The sequence below is a fragment of the Rhinolophus ferrumequinum genome (genome assembly GCF_004115265.2).
Source record: "Rhinolophus ferrumequinum isolate MPI-CBG mRhiFer1 chromosome 3 unlocalized genomic scaffold, mRhiFer1_v1.p scaffold_36_arrow_ctg1_4, whole genome shotgun sequence".
Classification (NCBI taxonomy): Eukaryota; Metazoa; Chordata; class Mammalia; order Chiroptera; family Rhinolophidae; genus Rhinolophus; species Rhinolophus ferrumequinum.
Genome location: NW_022680354.1, coordinates 1,476,644 through 1,496,128, shown reverse-complemented (window position 1 = coordinate 1,496,128; position 19,485 = coordinate 1,476,644). Strand labels below are relative to the sequence as shown.

At 40.6% G+C, this 19,485-nt stretch overlaps 1 protein-coding gene across 16 annotated transcripts in view; it reads right to left on the bottom strand.

The window, feature by feature from the left end:
- The window catches only part of AFDN (afadin, adherens junction formation factor), a 131,674-nt gene that overhangs the window by 86,368 nt on the left and 25,821 nt on the right, over positions 1–19,485 (bottom strand). For 9 of the 16 annotated variants that reach the window (XM_033100448.1, XM_033100443.1, XM_033100450.1 and 6 more), the window contains exons 2-5: positions 9,437–9,632; positions 6,165–6,280; positions 4,339–4,502; positions 1,833–1,993 (exon numbers count right to left, since the gene is read on the bottom strand). In XM_033100448.1, the coding sequence (XP_032956339.1) occupies positions 1,833–1,993; positions 4,339–4,502; positions 6,165–6,280; positions 9,437–9,611 (616 nt within the window). In that variant the 5' untranslated portion in view covers positions 9,612–9,632. The remainder of the gene's footprint in view (positions 1–1,832; positions 1,994–4,338; positions 4,503–6,164; positions 6,281–9,436; positions 9,633–19,485) is intronic. The other 7 variants (XM_033100446.1, XM_033100453.1, XM_033100459.1 and 4 more) reach the window with 3 other exon arrangements.

Below are 19,485 nucleotides of genomic sequence, written 5' to 3'. Positions count from 1 at the left end.
TATTTTTTCACAAGTAAAACTATAATTAGTAACTTTATAACAAGTATTGTCTTCACTAAATACAATTATAGGTTAATTATAAATAAAAGTTCTATGTCAAATAGCTAAACATATACAAAACCAATTTATAGACCAAGTAGTAAAGTCATGTGCTTTAAGTCTCTTCCCTCAGAAGTACAGAATAATCTGCAGAATATGCTGGTAAATGGGAGAAACAAGGTAGGGCAAAAGTATATAAGTGCTGCCAATGAATTAAAGGAACTGACGGGGACAAAAAGCCAGACTTCTCTAAATACACCATTTTGTAGATTTGACTTAGAAACTATTAAACGACACTGGATTTTAAAAAAGCAAACCTCTAACATCAAAAGCAAAATAAATAAACCTAACTAGAAATCAATATTGGTATACACCCATACAGATAGGAATCAATTATACAATTTGACAGTGTATCCTTGTGGATATATTCACAAACAAAAATTTCACAAAAAGCTTAAAATATTTTCAGTATTATGTTGTTAGTACTACTACTGTATTAGCATTATATTTATTTTGATATTATTACTATGTATTATAGGAAAAAGCAAATAATTAGGTTGTTGTTAGGAAGAAAAAAAATTATTGAAAGAAAAAATGATACCCCGATTTTCTAAAACCAAAGTAGTAATAAAAAGGCATTTCCTAGCTCTGTCCACTCAGTGGGCTTCGAAGCAAAAGCAAGCAGCTACGTGCACGTGTGGCAACCAGATGCCTACCCCTTCAAAAGGCACGGGATTCCTAGTCTGGGGCAGGCAATGCACAAGGGGCGCCTAGGACAGACCTCTTCACACAGGAAAGCTCTCCAGGACCACTGGGGACATGTCAAAGATGCGACTGCCAGCTGGAAGAGCCCCCCGCACACACACACTTGCTCAAAGTGATACATCAAGAACCAGAAGGACAATAACTGTAACAGATGATACACTGAGAAGTTCTAAATCCATTAAAATTTTTTCCAAACCATTGCTCACCTATATGATACCAAGGTAAGTATTTCTGTCCCACCCTTTCCAACCCCCCCAAACCCAAACCTGTACCTCTATCTAATCAAGGAAATGGAGAAACAGGAGGAAAAAATGGTAAACGGCACCACAGGATATATTATAGTCAGCAAAATCTACAAAGCCACCTAGTTTTTCTCTAAACCAGACCGAGGATTAAGCAAACTGGGAGGTAAAAGAAAAGCAAGCAATGGGGATTCTAGAATGAAAGACACAAAAAGACATATTAACCAACTGAGATCAAGAATTATCTGACACAATGAGGAAAATCTGAACGACTCCGTATTTGACATTAAGGAATTCTCAATTGTTTTGTACGTGATAATGATCCTGTGGTTTGTTTTGTTTTTGAAGAAACTTTACCTTACAGGAAAATATATCAAAATACTTACGAATGAAATAATGAGAAATTTGGGGTTTGCTTCAAAATAGGAATGGCAGCCAACATATGTGAAAGATGAAATATGAGTTATTAATTATGAAAGCTTCATAGTAAGTACATGGGAGTTCCTTGTATCTTTCTCTCTTCTTCTGTATATATTTGAAATTTTCCAGAATTAACAAAAGAAGAGCCATCCAGGGTGAAATTATGTAACTAGACACATCTCTCCGTGAACAGAACTTACACTTAAGCCAACACAGCTTTTGCACCAGACATATAGGATACACCTCTGTTAACAGGCCGGATCACGCATTAACTTAACTAAAGCAAGGCCTCCTGATTCAGTAAGAAGTGTAACTAAGCAGTGCCCTCTACAACAAATGTAACAGAAAACAACCGGAAACATGGACCTGAATCAGGTCGCCCATCTGAGCTCCGAAATTCCTGCATTCTCTTCTCCAGTTTCTGCTGCCTGCGTCGTTTCATAACCACCTCGGGGTTAGAAATCGTTCTGGTAAAGCTGGTCTCAGGCATGTCTTTGTAAACCTCAGCAGCCAGCCGAGAATTCTCACTGTAAGAAAAAAGACACCAGCAAAATTTTTTAAATTTTGTAGTAGAAGTTACATTGTAATTGTACAAAAATCAAAATGGCAGATGTTTCGGGGCTACATCTGTACCCACATAGGTCTGTCATGTACTATTTACCATGCGCTAATTACCGTGGATAAAGAATAAAGTTTCTCTCGATACAAACTAAGACTGAACTAAGCAAATATTCCTAGTTAAAATTTTATAGTGAGTTTATGTAATTTAATTATTGTATATTAATAAAGCTAAAGGCAAATGCATAAATTACAATTTCAGTAATGTCCACCACTGTTATCCTAAAACAGATCAAATGAGTGACACAACATTCCAACTACAAGAAAGACTGAATATACTTTAATTTAGTAAAAGTCTGTCTTAATAGTATAGTAAATCTTGAAGAACTCAAACGGCATGATTTTTTAACTAAAAGATTTACCAGTGTTCACTTACTTGAAGCTAAATTTTCAAAAGGAAATTGCTCCAGTGGTTCCTAAGGTGAGGAGTCAATTGTACAGAATGATGAGTTGAATATTAAATATTAAGATTGATAAACTTGACGTTTGATAACAATACTTTAAGTGATATTCTTAATCACGAAAATAATTTAATTAAAAATCAGCCAAGCTTTGAGTCAATCGAGTTGAGCAACTTAACTCATTTTAAGTAGCTAGTTTTCTTAACAGAAATAACAGATCACCCCATAATTTGAATTGATAAAACAAACTGTAGCATAAGCTTTCAATTCTTCTTTGTATTTTTCATATATAAGCAATATATTGAACACAAATTCTTTCTCTCGTCTAACTACTACACTCAACAGAGCTTTCCTACGTAATACTATACTCGAGAGTTCATGTTCATTCCACAGGCACCACTGCCTAACAGATTAATACCTAAATCCACTGTGAACCTAAAATGTGCTCCAATTCCACTCAACAACAAACATCATTCACTGAAAAAGGGTTAATATCCTCAACACATACAGAACACAGAATCAATCAAAAATGAAAAAGACTTGAAGAGGTCATCACAACAGAAGAATTTAAATAGTTAACAAACATGTAGAAAGACTCTTACCTTGTTAATGATAAAATAAATTCGATTTATTCAAGATAGTACTACATGCTGTGGAGATAGTACACTGCTCTGTAAAACCCAACAGTGTACGAGGACATGAGAGGGCTGGGGACGACTTTTCTAAGGATGATCTGGCAAGGAAGCATCAGGCCGGCACCACGCCACCCCTCTCAGAGAGGTCCTAAGGGAACAGCCAGGTGGCTCCCTGAAGCTGCGGAACAAGCGCTCACTGGGCGGTTACTCACAGTACCCAACGCCTGTAACCCACCTACAAGTGCACAGAGAGGGCCGGCTACCAAATTATGGAAAAAATATACACAGAATACTTCACAGTCATTTAAATTACTGAATATGTTTTTTGTGAATATATATTTGCAAGTATATAGTTATTTGAAATATGAAGTATATGTATATACACATACATGTAAGTGGAAAAATGTCATGTGGAACGTTCTAGTTTTAAAAGACAGTGATTGTATTTCTATTTAAAAACTCTACATAAATATATGAAGCATGTATTTTGTGCAGCAAAAACGAACTACGGCCGTCTTTGGCTCATGGGATGACAGGTGACCCCTCTTCCCCTAGTAGGACTCCCCTACTGGCAAGTCCACAGATTCTCACTTTCTAAATGATTGCCTGTTACTTCAGCAACAGAAAAGTAGTGTATAGACTACTGTGCAGTAACGCCAAGGCAAGTGAGAGCCCTAAGCATATGGGTAATTAAATGAACTAACTAAACTGAAAACTGACAAAGCTACTTCAGATCTGAAGACTCCCACATATGGGAGGAAAAGGCTAATTTCTTCTAATGTCTCTTTTCTGTTATAATGAAAATGCAATGGTTTCCCTTATTCCCTCGGCTCTGAGGTCAGAAACTCCAATGTTTTTACCCAGGGAAGTACATGTAGCACGGGCTGGGGGGAACAAATAAGGAATGGGAGGTGGTCAGGCTGGAGTGAACTAGATGGTGCATTTGAACCTCAAAGGGAACAGCTGCCCTTCTCGCTGGTCTGGACAATCTCTGATCATAGTTAAGCACATGTGAGGTACATAAGAAACCACTGCTGCCTTAAGGACCAGAAAAGCAGAAATGAAAGGCAAAGCCAGGTGAAGAAGAAGGAAACACTGACATCCACGGTCTGCTCAGGAAAAACAATGTTGTTAACCAGATTAGCAAGTAGAGAGACAACGCATACTGTCAGCAACAAACCCCGACACAGAAGCCAGAGTACACCCAAATTAACTTACATGTCATGCCCTTGGAAAGGTCTATCATCTTTATCAGATGCCTGTCTCATTGCTTCCTTTTCTCTCTTCTTTTTCTCCTTCTTTTCTTTCTTTGAGAGAGTTCTCTTGAAGTTCTGGATAACACCTTCTTTTTCCTGCTTTTCAGGTCCATTACTCTGAGCCTTCTGATGAAAGTAACATTATCACTATGCTGGCTACTACACAGAATCACTACAGTTCATCTCTGGCCTAGCTCCCTTCATCCCACAGGCCACAGCCAACAGCAAAGCTACTGGAGCAGGGAAAGGTTCGGGGTGGAAATGCTCTTTCCCTATACCTGGGCTGACAGCCACATGAGCATATTTATCAAATCTTAATAAATTATACAGTCAATACCTGTGCATTTCACTGTGTATAAGTAATATCACCATTCAAAACTAATAAGCAACAGCAGGCAAATAAAAAACCAAATCCACTGAGACAACTGGAGTGAGAATCATGAAATCTGATTTTCAATAAATAAAAATCCAAATAACTTACATAAATTTAAATTTAAAAAACCTAATGAAAATATGGAAATAACTATGCATGGAAATCATTATCTACTTTAGAGATTTTTTAACTTCAAAAGAAATGTTAAGAGTAGTCATAATAAACTGGCTTTTAATAAAGCAAAGTTGTAAGTATAGTTTGTGCAAATACTTTTCATTTCTTTTCCAGATCTTGTCTATTTGCTTCTTTATTCTCCATTTGTAACATGGCCTGCTAGCAGATGACAGAGACAAATTATTTTTTGTATATCTCAATAGGTTGACTAGTCGAGAATCAAGAAAAAAATTTTTAAATGGTTATTTTATTGGGAAAGAGCACTGCCTTCTGTGTTACATTATGTCAGCACTTCCATTTCCACTGCCAGCAGCTTCGGCAGCTTCCTGACCCGAGGAAGAGTTCTAGCACACATCAGTGAGAAAACAAACAAAAAAAAACCCAAAGAGGACAGCCATTCCTATTTATATATACTTGCTGCTCACTGCAAACCCAATACGTCACTAGAGCACGGGAACAAGTAAGGCCCAGGATACATTTTATACACCAGGGCTCTTCAACAGGGAACACTGACATCCCACCAACAAAACAAAATTTTCTGCTGCTGGTCTTTTCATCTTTTCCCAAGGTGTTGGGGAAAAATTAAATAGAAGATTTTTCTCAAAATGTCCTTAACCTTTGCATTTGCCGTCACTTATCAATACTGAATGTTCATGTAAGATGCCACTTGATTTGACACAGAATTCCAGTTTTTTTCAAAGTATATCAATATTGTAGTATTCCACATAAAAACAACAGTAGCACAGGGATTCCAGACATTCCACCACCTGAGAAAATTTTAGAATCACTATTATATCACCATCCAAAGAAACCTAAGAAAGTTCATTAATTCCTAACCTTACACATACAATATGAAAAAGGTTTGAAATGTATCTTAAGTTGTATCTGAAAGTTCAGACATAAATAGGTTATTATAGTTTTATTTTCCATTCTGATTCTCATTAAAACTTATTATGATTTTATAATGTAGGGGGGAAAACTGGAGCTATCGCTTGATCATTAAATCTCTTAGTAACTGAAGCTGACATAACTGAAAAAGTAAGGAGCAATATTTGGAATTCTTGGGTAAAACAGGATGAAGCAGGGAGAGGCTGGGCTCCTTTTCCATCCTTTTCTAGGAGGAGGGTCAAAGAGCAGTTGAGGAAGAGGAGCCGCGAGGCGGCCCAGCTCCCTCCCCACTAACCCAGTCAGCGCTCGTCAGTCCCGGCCCGACAGACCGCAGGAGACGCGGGTGCCCGTACCTTAGGAGGGACGGCATCATTCTCATTCTTAAGGACAAATCTCCCCTCTCGATCATCTTTATTCCAATTCAACTGCACAACCAGTGGTTTCTCATCTATATCCAATCTTCTTTCTTCTTCAAAACAGGAAACAAAAATAAATTAAGCTATGGTTATTTAATGGCTCTAGCTAATACAACAATTGGATATGCATTTAATTTTATAGACATAAAATACCTTATTACCTCAAATACTTTCTGATAGACTGACATGTAATTCAAAATGGTAAGAGAGAGTTTTAATAATTAATTCAATATTCCGTCGCTAGTATATGGTGAGTACCATGCATCCAGGGTCAGACACTGACCGGGGACAGTCTCCTCACATTTATAATCTAATTGGGAAAGTAAGACACATACACGTGAACTATGGGAAAAAAGGATACAGGACATTGCTATAATCCTGCTCCTGTAACTCAAATTATCTCAGATGCAACAGGAAAATAAGGGAATAATGTTAATATATCACGGAAGTTCCAATTAGTCATGAGATTCTCCTTCTCATGCTAATGTCACCAAGGATGGCAAGGACGTGCCCTCACCAGGCTCAGAAGCGATTAATGCACTTTTCTTTCTAGCGCCGTACATTGGATCCTCTGTACGACGGACCCTGGCCCCTCACCTCCCCCTTTCCTGGTCAGGAGCAGTGCTCAGCTCAGTGTCATATTTCCTTCCTCATTAGAAATCGCACAAGCCTCCAGGCACTGATCAGAACATGGCATCCCCCTGAGGGGCTCCCCGAGCCCACACACTAGGAGCCTACAGGTGGCAAAGATTATCCTCCAGGTAACTATGCAGGATGTGCTAAAATGAGGGCAGCAAACACAGAAGGCAGTGAGAGCTGCTAAAGAATTCCTGTGGTAAAGGAAGCAAGAGTTAAAATGTAAATTCAAAAGACAGACAGACCTATAGAGGCTTTTAGTAAATACTGTACAAGTATGTAAACAGTAATGTTAATTATCAGCATACAAGAATAACAAATTCTAAATTATTATTTTATCTACTGAAAATATGAGAAATGAAAATCAACAGTAATAAGTCAGTGATTGAATCAAGAAATTTGAAATTCTGCTACAAACCAAAATTACTGAGTTGTTCTTGTTGCAAAGTTTGTACTAAATAAAAATCCTTACAGGGTGTTTTTTTTGACATCTAATATTAAGAAAAGGTAAGTCTAAATCATAAAACAAAAACAAGGATGAAGTATTCTAAAGCACTGGGCCTACCTATTCAATGGAAACCCAGTCAAGGTCCTGCTACACCTTTATCTTTAAGACGCCTCTGCCTGCCTCACCGGTTCTCAGGCTTTTTACAAACAGCAGCATCCTTTTCATCCTGCCACTGACTTCACAAGGAATCCCAATGTCCAAAAAGGACAACAGTGGCTGCCCTGGCGGTCGAAGCACAGGTGGGGGCCCAGAAGTGAGCCCCGTGGAGCTGGTGGAGGAGGTATTCCAAATTCCCAGGGAACCCTTCTCCCTGTGGGACGATGGCGCTGCCCCAGGCACCCCCTACACGGTCCACGGGCTGTAAACAACAAGTACTGCCCCAAAGCACCGTGGGCAGCGCTGCCTGCAGCCAGGAGCTGGGCAGGGCCCAGAGGCACACAGCCCATCATAGGGAGTCTTGTGATGAGAACGGAATGGAAACTGGAGTTTTCCTTTCATTTGATGCGTACTATTTTTTCAAACAGCCACAACCTTGTTAGCGTGTAAATACTTACTAATTTGCCTGACTCTAGCTACTCAATAAAATGAAGTGCCAGGTACTTACGGCCTTTGGCCAAGAACAGTCATTAAAAAACCCCTGACACACCAAGCCCTGACACAGACTGAGAAACACACTCCGAAGGCAAGGCAAGGCTTTCCTCAGCTGTGAGGTTCAGGGGGACGCACCGCTCCCTCCGACACAACATACGGTGTGAAAGCTGAGAGTCAGACTGTCCCTGGTGGGCCACTCACAGCCAGGGGAAGAGGCCATTTTCCTTCTTCTTTACATACCTCTTTTGTTTTCACCTCCTCACAAATAACATATTTTACTTTTTAATTAAAAACAAACCGAGTAAAGAAAATCTAAAGGAAACAGTTATTTTTAAAAATCAAAATCATTCTGTTTTTAAATTTCAAATTCCAATCTTGCCATCATATTATTGCAAAGACTTCACTGGGGGTATTCAAATTACCAAAGCAATGCAGACAGAAAAAGGGCTGGAATTGAGAGATTGTCTTCCTGTGTGTAACCCATATACAAAGACTCTGAGGTAAAGGAAAAACCAACCTCAGAAAACCATCCAAACTTGAGGCTATCACCCAGTTTAGCTTGGGTATGATTTCTGTAGGTGAGTGACACCCTCATGACCTTAATTGAACAGTAAGCAACCCCGGCTGCCGTATACATTCCCGGGAGAAAGTGTTTGGTCATACTCGAATCCACACATTACCAAAAAATTTAGCCCAATTTCAAATGTACAAAGAAAGCTGTATTTCTGAAGTCAAATAATAACAATAATAATAATAATGATGTTCAAAAAGGAGTTGTGGATGGAACTTAACAGGTATTCAGTTTGGGTTTGTGCTACAGTATAATCTTTTATTTGCTGTATTAGACTTTTTTTACAGGTGACTCAACATTTCTAAAGCACTCATAAAAATTTATAAATTCCTACATTTCTAATGAGCCCAACTTAAACTATCATTTGATACAGATACAGGATATTTCCAGATATGTCAAACATTAGAACAAGGAGAAATTACTAACTACATATGCATTTCCTCCAGATGCCCTATAATAATGAAAGAATAATGAAAATACGCTGTTTTACATCATAAATTACAGTGAGATTAATGATTCACACTCATATATTTAACTGGGTTATAATTAACTGTAATATTATAATGTACACATAAGAGTTACATGGAATATCTCTCCAAAAGCAAGTAGCATACTACTGTATTATCAATGCATGTGACAGGGAGATCTGTTGGATAATTTTAATTAGGAAACGCCACACTACTTACCTTAGGCGAAATAAGCATATATAACATTAACACAGTCCTTCTAACTCCCAACAAATACATGTGCTGGAGACTCAGAAGGACTGATTTCCCAGACCTGCCAAGGCCTGGCCCACCTGTGCACTGTTCCCCAGCCCCTCCAGGGGAAGCAGCAGGAGTCAGGCGCCCGGGCAGGGATGAGCGAGGCAGCTGCCTGCTGCCGCGAGCGAGACACACTGACCTCCGCTGACGTGTACTTCGTAGAGGGAGTACTTGGGAGAGGACAGCATCCGCATGTCAGGTCGGAACTTCTCTGCCAGTGTTTCGATTACATCTTGAGTGGTGGCAGTACTGGAGACCCGAATACACTTTGTTGCAAAGTTTCCAGCAGCTTTATCTTGAAAATAAAACCTCATCACTCCATGGAACTCCAAATCCTAAAAGAAAACAAAATGATACATTTTTTGGAAAAACAACATTCTAAAAAGATTCACTTTTTATAACAGTAATAAATGAAAAAGGCTATTTATCCCTTTTAAAAATGTTTTATTGCCTTAAACATCTGAGACAGAAACTAAGAAACATGGATTTGAGACAAATTACATACAATTTCTTTTGCCTTCCTTGTCTCCTACGACAGTGGCCGGAGAGCAGCTGATGTTAATACTAACCACATTTATTGATTCTTCAGCAATTGTCAGGTACACGTGGATATGCATTATTTTATTCCGTCTTTACAACAACCCAGTTAAGTAGGTACTATTATTATTAAACCCTATTTTCAAGATTTGGTCATTATGATTCACAAAGTTTGACTCTCCTGCTCAAGCAGGTATGTGGCAAATTCAGCACTAAAACCCAGAAGCCAATGAACTCAACAGCCCGTGCCACCTGTCCCTGAGTTGCCGTCCAGCTGAGATTATAATGGGATGACTAACAGCAAGAAGGAAATACTGGCCTCACTCCCGCCAGCATGTGAATAAATGGAAACTCTTAACTTTGAAGACTATAATTGTAACTTGCCCCAAATCAACAAACGCAATTTAGACTGTTCTCAAAACCTTACTTCTAGAGAAAAATACAATGTAATTCCAGTGAAAAGAATCCTACCACAAGGCCCTCTGCCATATAACCTAAGACACGGTGGTTCCTAACCCCCAGACTGGGAACCGCTGAATCGGAGACAAGCTGCTTTCTGTCTGCTGGGTTACACTTTATCTGGGGCTGTGAGGCGTGAGGGCCGCAGTTCCCGTGTACCCATTATTTCCTTGAGCACAGAAAAAAGCACTCCCAACGAAACCTCAGGGAACATTGCTGACTCCCAGGTCACTCGCTGCCTCTAGCTGCTCAACCGCCGTCGTCTTCAGTGCTTCTCGTCTCTCACCCTCCACACTAATACACTAAGTCGCTCCATCATCAAAACAGATCCAGGATCCATCCAAGATCTCATTAAAACTACGTCAGATCGTGTCATTCCTTAGCTTTCCTCTTTTCTACGGCTTTCTATTCTCTCAGACGTCAAATCTTTACCACGGCGCTCCAAGCCCATCAGTTAAGCTTTTCTCCATTTTCCCCCAGTCCACTAGCCTGTTCTTCACTGATAATTATGATCTATCAAGTATTTATTTATTTGAAGAAAAGCAAGGAAAATGGGATATTGGGATAGGGTTAATTGCATGAGCTATGTAAAAGTTAAACCAGAAAAAGAGACAAGAAGGCACATTTCTAGTCCCTGAGTTTTCCTGCACTGACCCACTCTCTGACCACTAAGCAGCGCACCCTCCCATTTCCCACTGGCCCAGAAAAAATACAGAAGTGAGCATGTGTGTTGGAGAAGCACCACTGAACCACAGATTCTGGGTGAACTAGGGCCCTGGTTATGGGGTGACATCTGAGGAAGCTTAATGAGTTAGCAAGATGAAAGCTGTATGAGCAGAAGTCCTCCTCTGCTCTCAAAATCCTATGAACTGCCTCTTTGTCCAGCCTGGGTCAAGTGGCAAAGAAAGTCCAGCTGATACCTTTTTAAATGCTCCCATCTGTTACTCCGGCAATCCTAAAAACTGTAGGTATATTAACAATGAATGTGCAAGAGGCTCTTAAACTATAAAACTGTGCATAGGTGTTAGTTCCTTACTCAAACACTCACGCTGTGCCAGGCCTGTGCCCCGCCCCTCTGTAACCATTCAAGTCCTCCCACTCCAGCTTCCGTCTCTGTCCACTGCGTCCTCTGGAGGCCCCCAAGCTAGCTCTAGAAAACAAAACTTACTCTAGCAATTGACTTACATAAACCTAAGTTCTTCTATGGGAGTCCTGTTTTTGTCCCCCGACTCTGATGTTCCCCACGACCTGTATCACCTTTGTATTATCACACCTAACAGTCTCAAATGTTAGCTGGCAAAACCACCCGGCTCCTCTGAGGGCCCACCCTGAGTAAGCTCGAGTTCCACCAAAAAGGGCACGTTAAGCTCCCTCATACGCAATCATTTTATTAACAGACTTATTTTACATCATCTGTGAGGAGCATAAAACAGCAACATGCTTCCCCAAAGAATAAGACCTAACCGGAAAAGAAGCCGTAGCATGAGTTTTCAGGATGCCTGTAATATAAAATAAGCCCTAATGCGTTTTCTGGAGCAAAAATGAATATAAGACCCGGTCTTATTTGGGGGAAACACGGTAGATGTAACTATGGGTCCCAAAAGACACGATAGCACCAGTTTCGCTGAGACTTGTCAACAAATAATTCCAAACTACCAGATGTTAAAGACACAGACACACCACCTGTGGCTGGCAGGGAATGCCCCACGGAGCAAGGACACAAAGGAAAGAACCAAGAGTGACCTGACAAAGGCGAGCACGGAAAGGAAAGGACAACAGCCTTCACCATCCTCACGAAAACCCTTCCATGCACATTACTACCCTTCGCTGGTAAAAAGGAAACTGCAAATATAAAATCTTCATTATTAATGTGGTTCGGCTGCTGATCTTACATAAAAAGTAGAGATACATCGGGGTTGGGGGGGAATAAACCCAAGCATAGAGATACAGGGGCCCCAGAGAAGTAACATCTCTATGCTAGTCTATCAAGCCTGAATAAAGCAGCCTATAAAAACTACCTATGGTATGATTTCATTTGCACTAAATAAGAGTTAATAAATAACTACTAATTCAGTTTGCCTGGTTGCCTTAACATCACAGGTATTCCTATACCTGAGCATAGCTGTCACTAGGATATTCCCTTAATAAATTAATAGATGAGTATTGTTTAGTTATTCAGCTAATCATAAGTTTGGATAGTTAAGTCCACAAAATTTTACCAAATCTGAAAAGACTGATAAAATCAAGCTCTTGAACCTAAAAATTGGGTGTGTAGTAACCAAACTAACAAACAATAATTGTACCTAACATATATTAAAGGCTACCAGTGCCAAATACTAAGAGTTCAGCATTTAATCCCCCAAACTAAGAGTTAGGTACTATCATCCCTTCTGTGCAGGGCAAAGAGAAATCAGGTGCAAAGCAGGTAAGTGCATCAGCTGCGATCACAAAGCTTGCTAAGGAGTGAGGCTGTGTTGTGCAGGGAGTCACGCAGGGTCTCTGGTCCCGCTCCCCACATAAGAACGCAGAACATGGTGAGGCCAAAAAGGAACACCCACGGAGCCATAGACAGGAGAGTCATATACCACTATAGTCTCACTGGCGGCTGGGTTGGAGACACAGGAAGCAGGAGCCACACTGTCTACAACGTGCCGTCCCCTTCTCTGCAATCCGCAACCCGCACTCTGCTGTGCTAACTGCAGTCCGCGCTTGCCAGCCCAGCCACCGTCTTCTTGCTAGCCCCCCATTCTCTGCTAGCAAAGCCATGGAAGTTATATTAGTGGCCAATGGCTCACTGGTTACAGCTGACGGCCAACTAGCCACAGCTGACGGCCATCTACTACCTGAGCCAGCACCTTTCCACGTGAGGCCGAGAGCCTGGAAACTGCTCTCTGGGACTCTGTCCCCATAGGCTGTCATGCAGGCCAGCATTCCCTGACCCCAGAACCAGAACTTTTAAACCACCACGCTTTCTCCGCTGCCTCGTCTTCAACAGTCACTTCACCGCTGAAGGGAGTTTGATACTAATTTTATTGATTTATTTTTCAGAACAGGTACAAGAGAAGTTCCAGAAGAAACAAATGGATGGATGAACGAGAGAAAGAAATCTGAAGTGCAGAGGTCGCTGACTTGCCAGGACGGATCGCCCGCCCAGACAGGGCTGGCCTGCAGACACAGGTGTTCTGACACAAAGCCCGGCTGGAATCCAGCCAGGCTCACTCCACACACAGCGAGCGAGCGCCTCATCAGACTCATTACTGCTGCTCTGGGAGCCTGTCCACTCCACCTGCAGTGGAGAAACCTGGGGGGTTTGCAGCAGGACAGAGCAAGCTGGCATTTCAACAGCTGCGTCTGAGTTATTTAACATCTACTGAGTGCCCATTTCCTCAAACAAGCCTGTTTTGAGGAGTGAAACTATATAAATCCATCTAAGCCATCACCGGGCAGAGCAAGCGCTCCACTACCTGAGACCGTCTTCCTTTCCTTTCCGTCTCTCCCACTAGACTACAGCTTTTCCGAGACGAGGAAACTACTTTTATTCACTATACTAGGTCCTCCCTCAGTCTCTAATACAATGCTTCACACATAAAAAGAAAAACATTCCAGTAACAACATTCAATTCTTCCAGTTGTGGTTGTCTGTTCTCAACTGATAAGAACTCTGGAAAACAAAGCTTTAAATTTCTAACAAACGGCCATGAAGTCTCAGTAACAGGGCTAATATTCTGATAATGTTGAAGCCAATAGAGTTATAATTTTACAAAGACAAATGTTTCCTTAGAAAAACAAAAACAAAAACACTTCCCTTCCTTCGTGTTGGTTATACAAATCACCGAAGAGAAAAGAACATTTAAAATAAAAATCTCTAAGTGAAGTGCCAATTGCTAGCAGCGTATTTTCAGGAAGAAGTGGGTCTGGAGCAGGTCGGACAGTCCCTTTAATGGGTCCAGTCAGTCCTACATGCTAATCTCAGGACCTTAATTCAAAAGGAAGGAAAGGCAACACAGCAATCACCTGTTTCCTTTCCTTAATGGTTGTTTTCCTGATAGGAAAATAAGTTTCTTTTCCCCTGAAGGTATATATTTACCTTTGCATAAACTTTTCCCTAAGAAATATAATCACTAATAAAAATTACAACAGAAATGGAACACTACTTAGGGTTGGCTGACAACTCTGAAAAAAAAAGTATAATTTCTATCATAAGGAATACAATAGACCAAAAAACCCCACAGAAGCTGGAAGGCTACATGAAATACTAGAGAGCCAATGCAAGGAGGGAAGACTTAAAGATGGTCTTTCTTTAAGATGTTTTACCAATATCTCACTAGTTAACGACACTGACAATTGGGCGCCTCATCCACCTGAGCAGATCCTCGCCAGAGCAACCCCAACCGCCTTTAGCTCAAGCTCATTAGAACCATTTGTTCTGCAGCTTAAACAGGCCAGCCATGGGCCGGTCACGTTTCTTCTCACTGTACTCAGCATTTATTTCAAATCCATTTCCTAGTCTGCAGCAAAACAACACTAACTTCAAACAGGTAATCACCATGCCAACTTCCCACGGAGGAAACGGCGGCTGATGGGACAGACCACTTCAAAACTCGCTTCCCCTCCCCCATTCCTAATGCTGGGTGCCTCCAAAATAGGTACAAAATCGTAAGGAAAGTACAGCTGTGCCTTCAAAAACACACGTTACTAGCACATAAAACGACCAATTAGACAACAGCCATTTGACTCATTTTGTTAAAAACAGTAATAACATTTGAGTGCTAGCAGTCTTGGTAGAGGATAGAAGAAATCCTTGAATATGGGTTTTTGGAGTCTTGTATACACAGTAGTTTTTAAACACTAGTACTTCAAGAATAATCTTTAAAATCATAGGCATTTCATTACCCAAAACTTTTACAAGACAAACAATACTTTTGAAAGCTTAAAAGAAATACTGTCAAGTATCTCCAGCCGGCCACAGCTTACTCATCCCTTGGTATCCGTTCCCAAGGACCTTTCCCCACCTCTTTCCTCCCACTCTCTATTCCGATGGATCGGGAGCTCCTATAAACCTGGTTTCTTTTGTCTTTCCTTTTTAAATTAATTTATTTTTTAATTACAGTTGGCATACAATATTATAATAGTTTCAGATGTATAATAAGTGATTCAACATTTATATAAATTGTTTTCTAACAGCATCAGCTACCTTATAAACATCTGATTTCTCAAACTATAAAAGAATTTTCTGTACAAAAATAAATGAATTTGCTTTATAAAGAACTACCTTTTCAGATGATTAGTGTGCAGATGAAGAGTTTCATCTCTTTAGCTTGGGCTTGAATTCAAATCCCAGCTCTCCCATGACTGAGCTTAACTTGGCTGAGTCTGTTTCAACATCGGGAACAAGCGAACAAGGACAGTATGGGCTCCCACAGGCTCGGTCCCTCTGCGCGGGGCTGCTCTGACCCACATCTAGGAAGAGCTTTACACCTGCACATGTGTATTTGCTCTTTGTAATAAAATGATTCCATTCAGCACTTTTGTCTGAAAGAAAAAGCGTGCTCTCTAACACCACACGGCACACCTGTTCACTGTGGGCCAGCGACGGCACTTCTAACACCTCCACGCGGGCTCACCGAGGCTGAGAGAGCCCAAGGTCACTGGAGATGGGAAAGAAGTCATCTTCCAGGGGAAGAGCAAGTTTTCTGGACTAACAAACATACAAAACACACAGACACACACATAAGCAGATCTCCCATTTTATGAACAAAAATCCATTCAGTACCCAAACATCTAAACATTATAAATAAAACAGAAAAATTCTCTGCAGAAAACACAGCCTGCTGTGAAAACCAACGAGCCAGCATATTTAAATGCTTCAGTTATAACTGCCAACATTATCTACTTAACAATTGTCTGCTCTCAGCCGCTCAACATTTGTTAACAAGGCAAGTTAAACCTGTGCTTTGAGCTAGACTCCAATGGAGTGAGACATCCGCCCCACCCCCGTCAGCACCATGGGGGGGTCAGAAAGCAAAGTCCTCCCCACAGCCCTCTTCCAGGGTTTGAATCTTCATATCTGAGTAACCATCACACATATGTATATTAGGGATTTGAAAGATGATCAATTAAAGAATTCATTAAACCTGCCTGACGAGCAATTATCACATTTGTGATTAAAGAATATGTCTGTTCTAATCTTTAAATACTACATTTGTACAGATGTACAGCCTTAGAAAACAACCCTAAAAAGCCACCTATCTAGCCCAGAGATCATAACTGATTTTGCCACGGATCCTTTGAAGTCTGGTGAAGCCTGTAAGTCTGTTCTCAGAATAAAAATTTTAAGTGCATAAAACAAAATACAAAGCATTACGTAGGGGACAGTTACATTAAAGCACAATTATGAAAATATTTACTAAAATGTGATATAGTAATGTCATGCAGGGACCCACGCAGGGTCTCTGGTCGTCCTCCCCGCACAAGAACACAGGACATGGTAAGGCCAAAAAGGAACACCCACGGAGCCATAGGTAGGGGAGTCATACCACTATAGTCTTGCTGGTGACTGGGTTGGAGACACAGGAAGCAGGAGCCACACGAGCCGCAACCTGCCGTCCCCTTCTCTGCCAACCAACCCCACTTGCTAACTGCAATCACACTTGCCAGCCCAGCCACTGTCTTCTTGCCAGCCCCCATTTGCTGCTAGCGTAGCCACGGCAGTTATATTAGTGGCCAATGGCTCACTGGTTACAGCTGACGGCCAACTAGCCACAGCTGATGGCCGTTTACTACCTGAGCCAGCACCTTTCCACGTGAGGCCGAGGGCCTGGAAACTGCTCTCCTGGCTCTGTCCCCACAAGTAATAAATGTGCTTTTTATCAACATGAAATAAGATCTAGAGTGGGTTCATCCAACTCTAATACAGAAGTAGATATGAGTATAAACTCGTACATGATGAAAATGCTAAATTTCAGTTAGAGGTTAATAAAAATGTGTTTCCTGAAAATAGAGATGTAATTTATTTTCTCATCCATGTTCAAAGACCCCATGAAATCTATTCACAGACCTCAAGTCGTGCAGCCCCTGTACCCACTGCAGTGCTGGGGACCCTCTCTAGCCAAGCAGTACGTCCCCCTTCTCTTGGACAGCTCGATAGCTAGACAGCACTGCCGTATACCAAAGCAAAATTCATCTCATGCAGCTTTACCAATTGGGCTTAATTTTAGCATTAGTATCATTTAGTCCTATGTTCAAATCATGGCTTATGAATGATCATTTGTTCCCATTTACTAATGAAACAGAATAGAGCAGAATAGATTTCTACAAGATACAAAGCACCCGGGTAAGGAAATAGGACAAGTACGGGCTCATAAAATTCTAAGTCCAGTTATTTCTGTGTCTGCCCTGAGCTACCAGGTAAAACGCAGTTCTTTTCTCACTATGGGCCTCAGTTAAACCGGTTTCAATTGAGAAGCTTCCCGACCTCAGCACTACGACACTAACTCTTTACTGTGGGAGCCGTGCTGTGCACTGTGGGATGCCTAGAACGTCCCTGGCCTCTGTACGCTAGGTGCCAGTAGCACCCATCCAACTGTGACAACTAAAAATGTCTCCAGAAATCTGCATATATCCCCCAGAGGATAAAACTGTCCCAGGGGAGAGCCGTGGATTTAGAACCAGTCTGGTACCTCTTCAGAATAACACTAACTCTAGTTCCTTCAACTGTTCTCCTTTCTGTGGGGTAATTCCAACTCCATTTACTATTTTGTCCTCTTCTCTCTTGAACAGTCATGTTCTATCCTCCTAGCCTGAAACAGCTTTCAGAACTAATCACAAAAATCCAGGCCTTATGTCTGATGAGCTGCAAGTACACTGCTAATTCTAATACTGTACCTGCAATTAGTGCAATTTAAGATTACATTAGCTTTTTGGTGACCACCAATATTGATTCAAATTAGGTTCCAGTAAAATTAAAATTCTTGAGTCATTTGCATGTTAGTCTACCAAAAAACACTTCTCCAGCTTGGTACTAACAGGTTAAACAGGCTTTGAGTACAACTTATCAACTGGTTCCTAATTCATCTAACTGTACTGAGATCTAGCCCTTAAACAAGAATATTACGAAAGACATTGCTGAATTCCTTGATAAAGTCCAGATACATTATGGCTAATCCATTTCCTTGATCTATAAACCTGGTAACTCTACTCTCTCTGTCGCACACATACACACACGCACGCACGCACATACACACACGCACACAAAATGACATTACTATTATCTACTGAGAGACACTGGTTCCTATAAACGGGATTACATAGCTTCCCAACCCCCTTTTCAGTCTTACCACAATCTCAGAGAACATTTCTAGGAAAAGCCTTAAGTTCATCTTTTAACAGTGGCAGTATAAATAGGTTATACACCGCTTTTAAAACTTTTACTGTGTAATAAACAACTTTATGGAAATCCATTTAAAAAAATTATATATTAAAACACACAAAAATATAAATATATTTCAACATAAATAAATTACACATGTTAATAAATGTGACTACATAAAAATAAACTTATATTTGGCCAAAAAAAGCACACAAGAATCAAAGTCCAAAGACAAGCTGAAGAAAAACACATTTGCAACTTACATGATAGAAAGAAATATAATCTCTCTAATATATACGGAGTTCCTAAATTTGAGAAAAGAAAGACCAATAACCCATTGAAAAATGGGAGTAAAATCTCAACAAGCAGTTCACAGAGATGATTATGACTCAAATATTTAAAAGGATGGACAACCTCACTAATGATAACTTCAAAAGAAGACAATAAGATGCTGCTTCTCAACAGTCAAATTGGTAAAAATCTGAAAGCCTGATAACATACTGTATTTGTGGGGCTAACAAAAAAAAAGGCATATAACCAAGGAGCTGAATTTGGCAAAAATTACATATATACATACATTTTGACAGGCAATCCTACTTTTGTGAATCTATCCTAAAGATACATACACTAGCACAAATCTGAAATGCCTAATGCATAAAGTTGCTCACTGCAGCAAGAGTTTAGAGACAATCCAGCAAGGGGTGCTGGTTGGAAGAACTCCGGACATGCATATACTGGAATAAATGCTGCCATGAAGGGGAATGAGGAAGCTCTTACTACTGTGGTAAGGCACGGTGCACAAGACACAGAGCTCAGTGAGAAAAG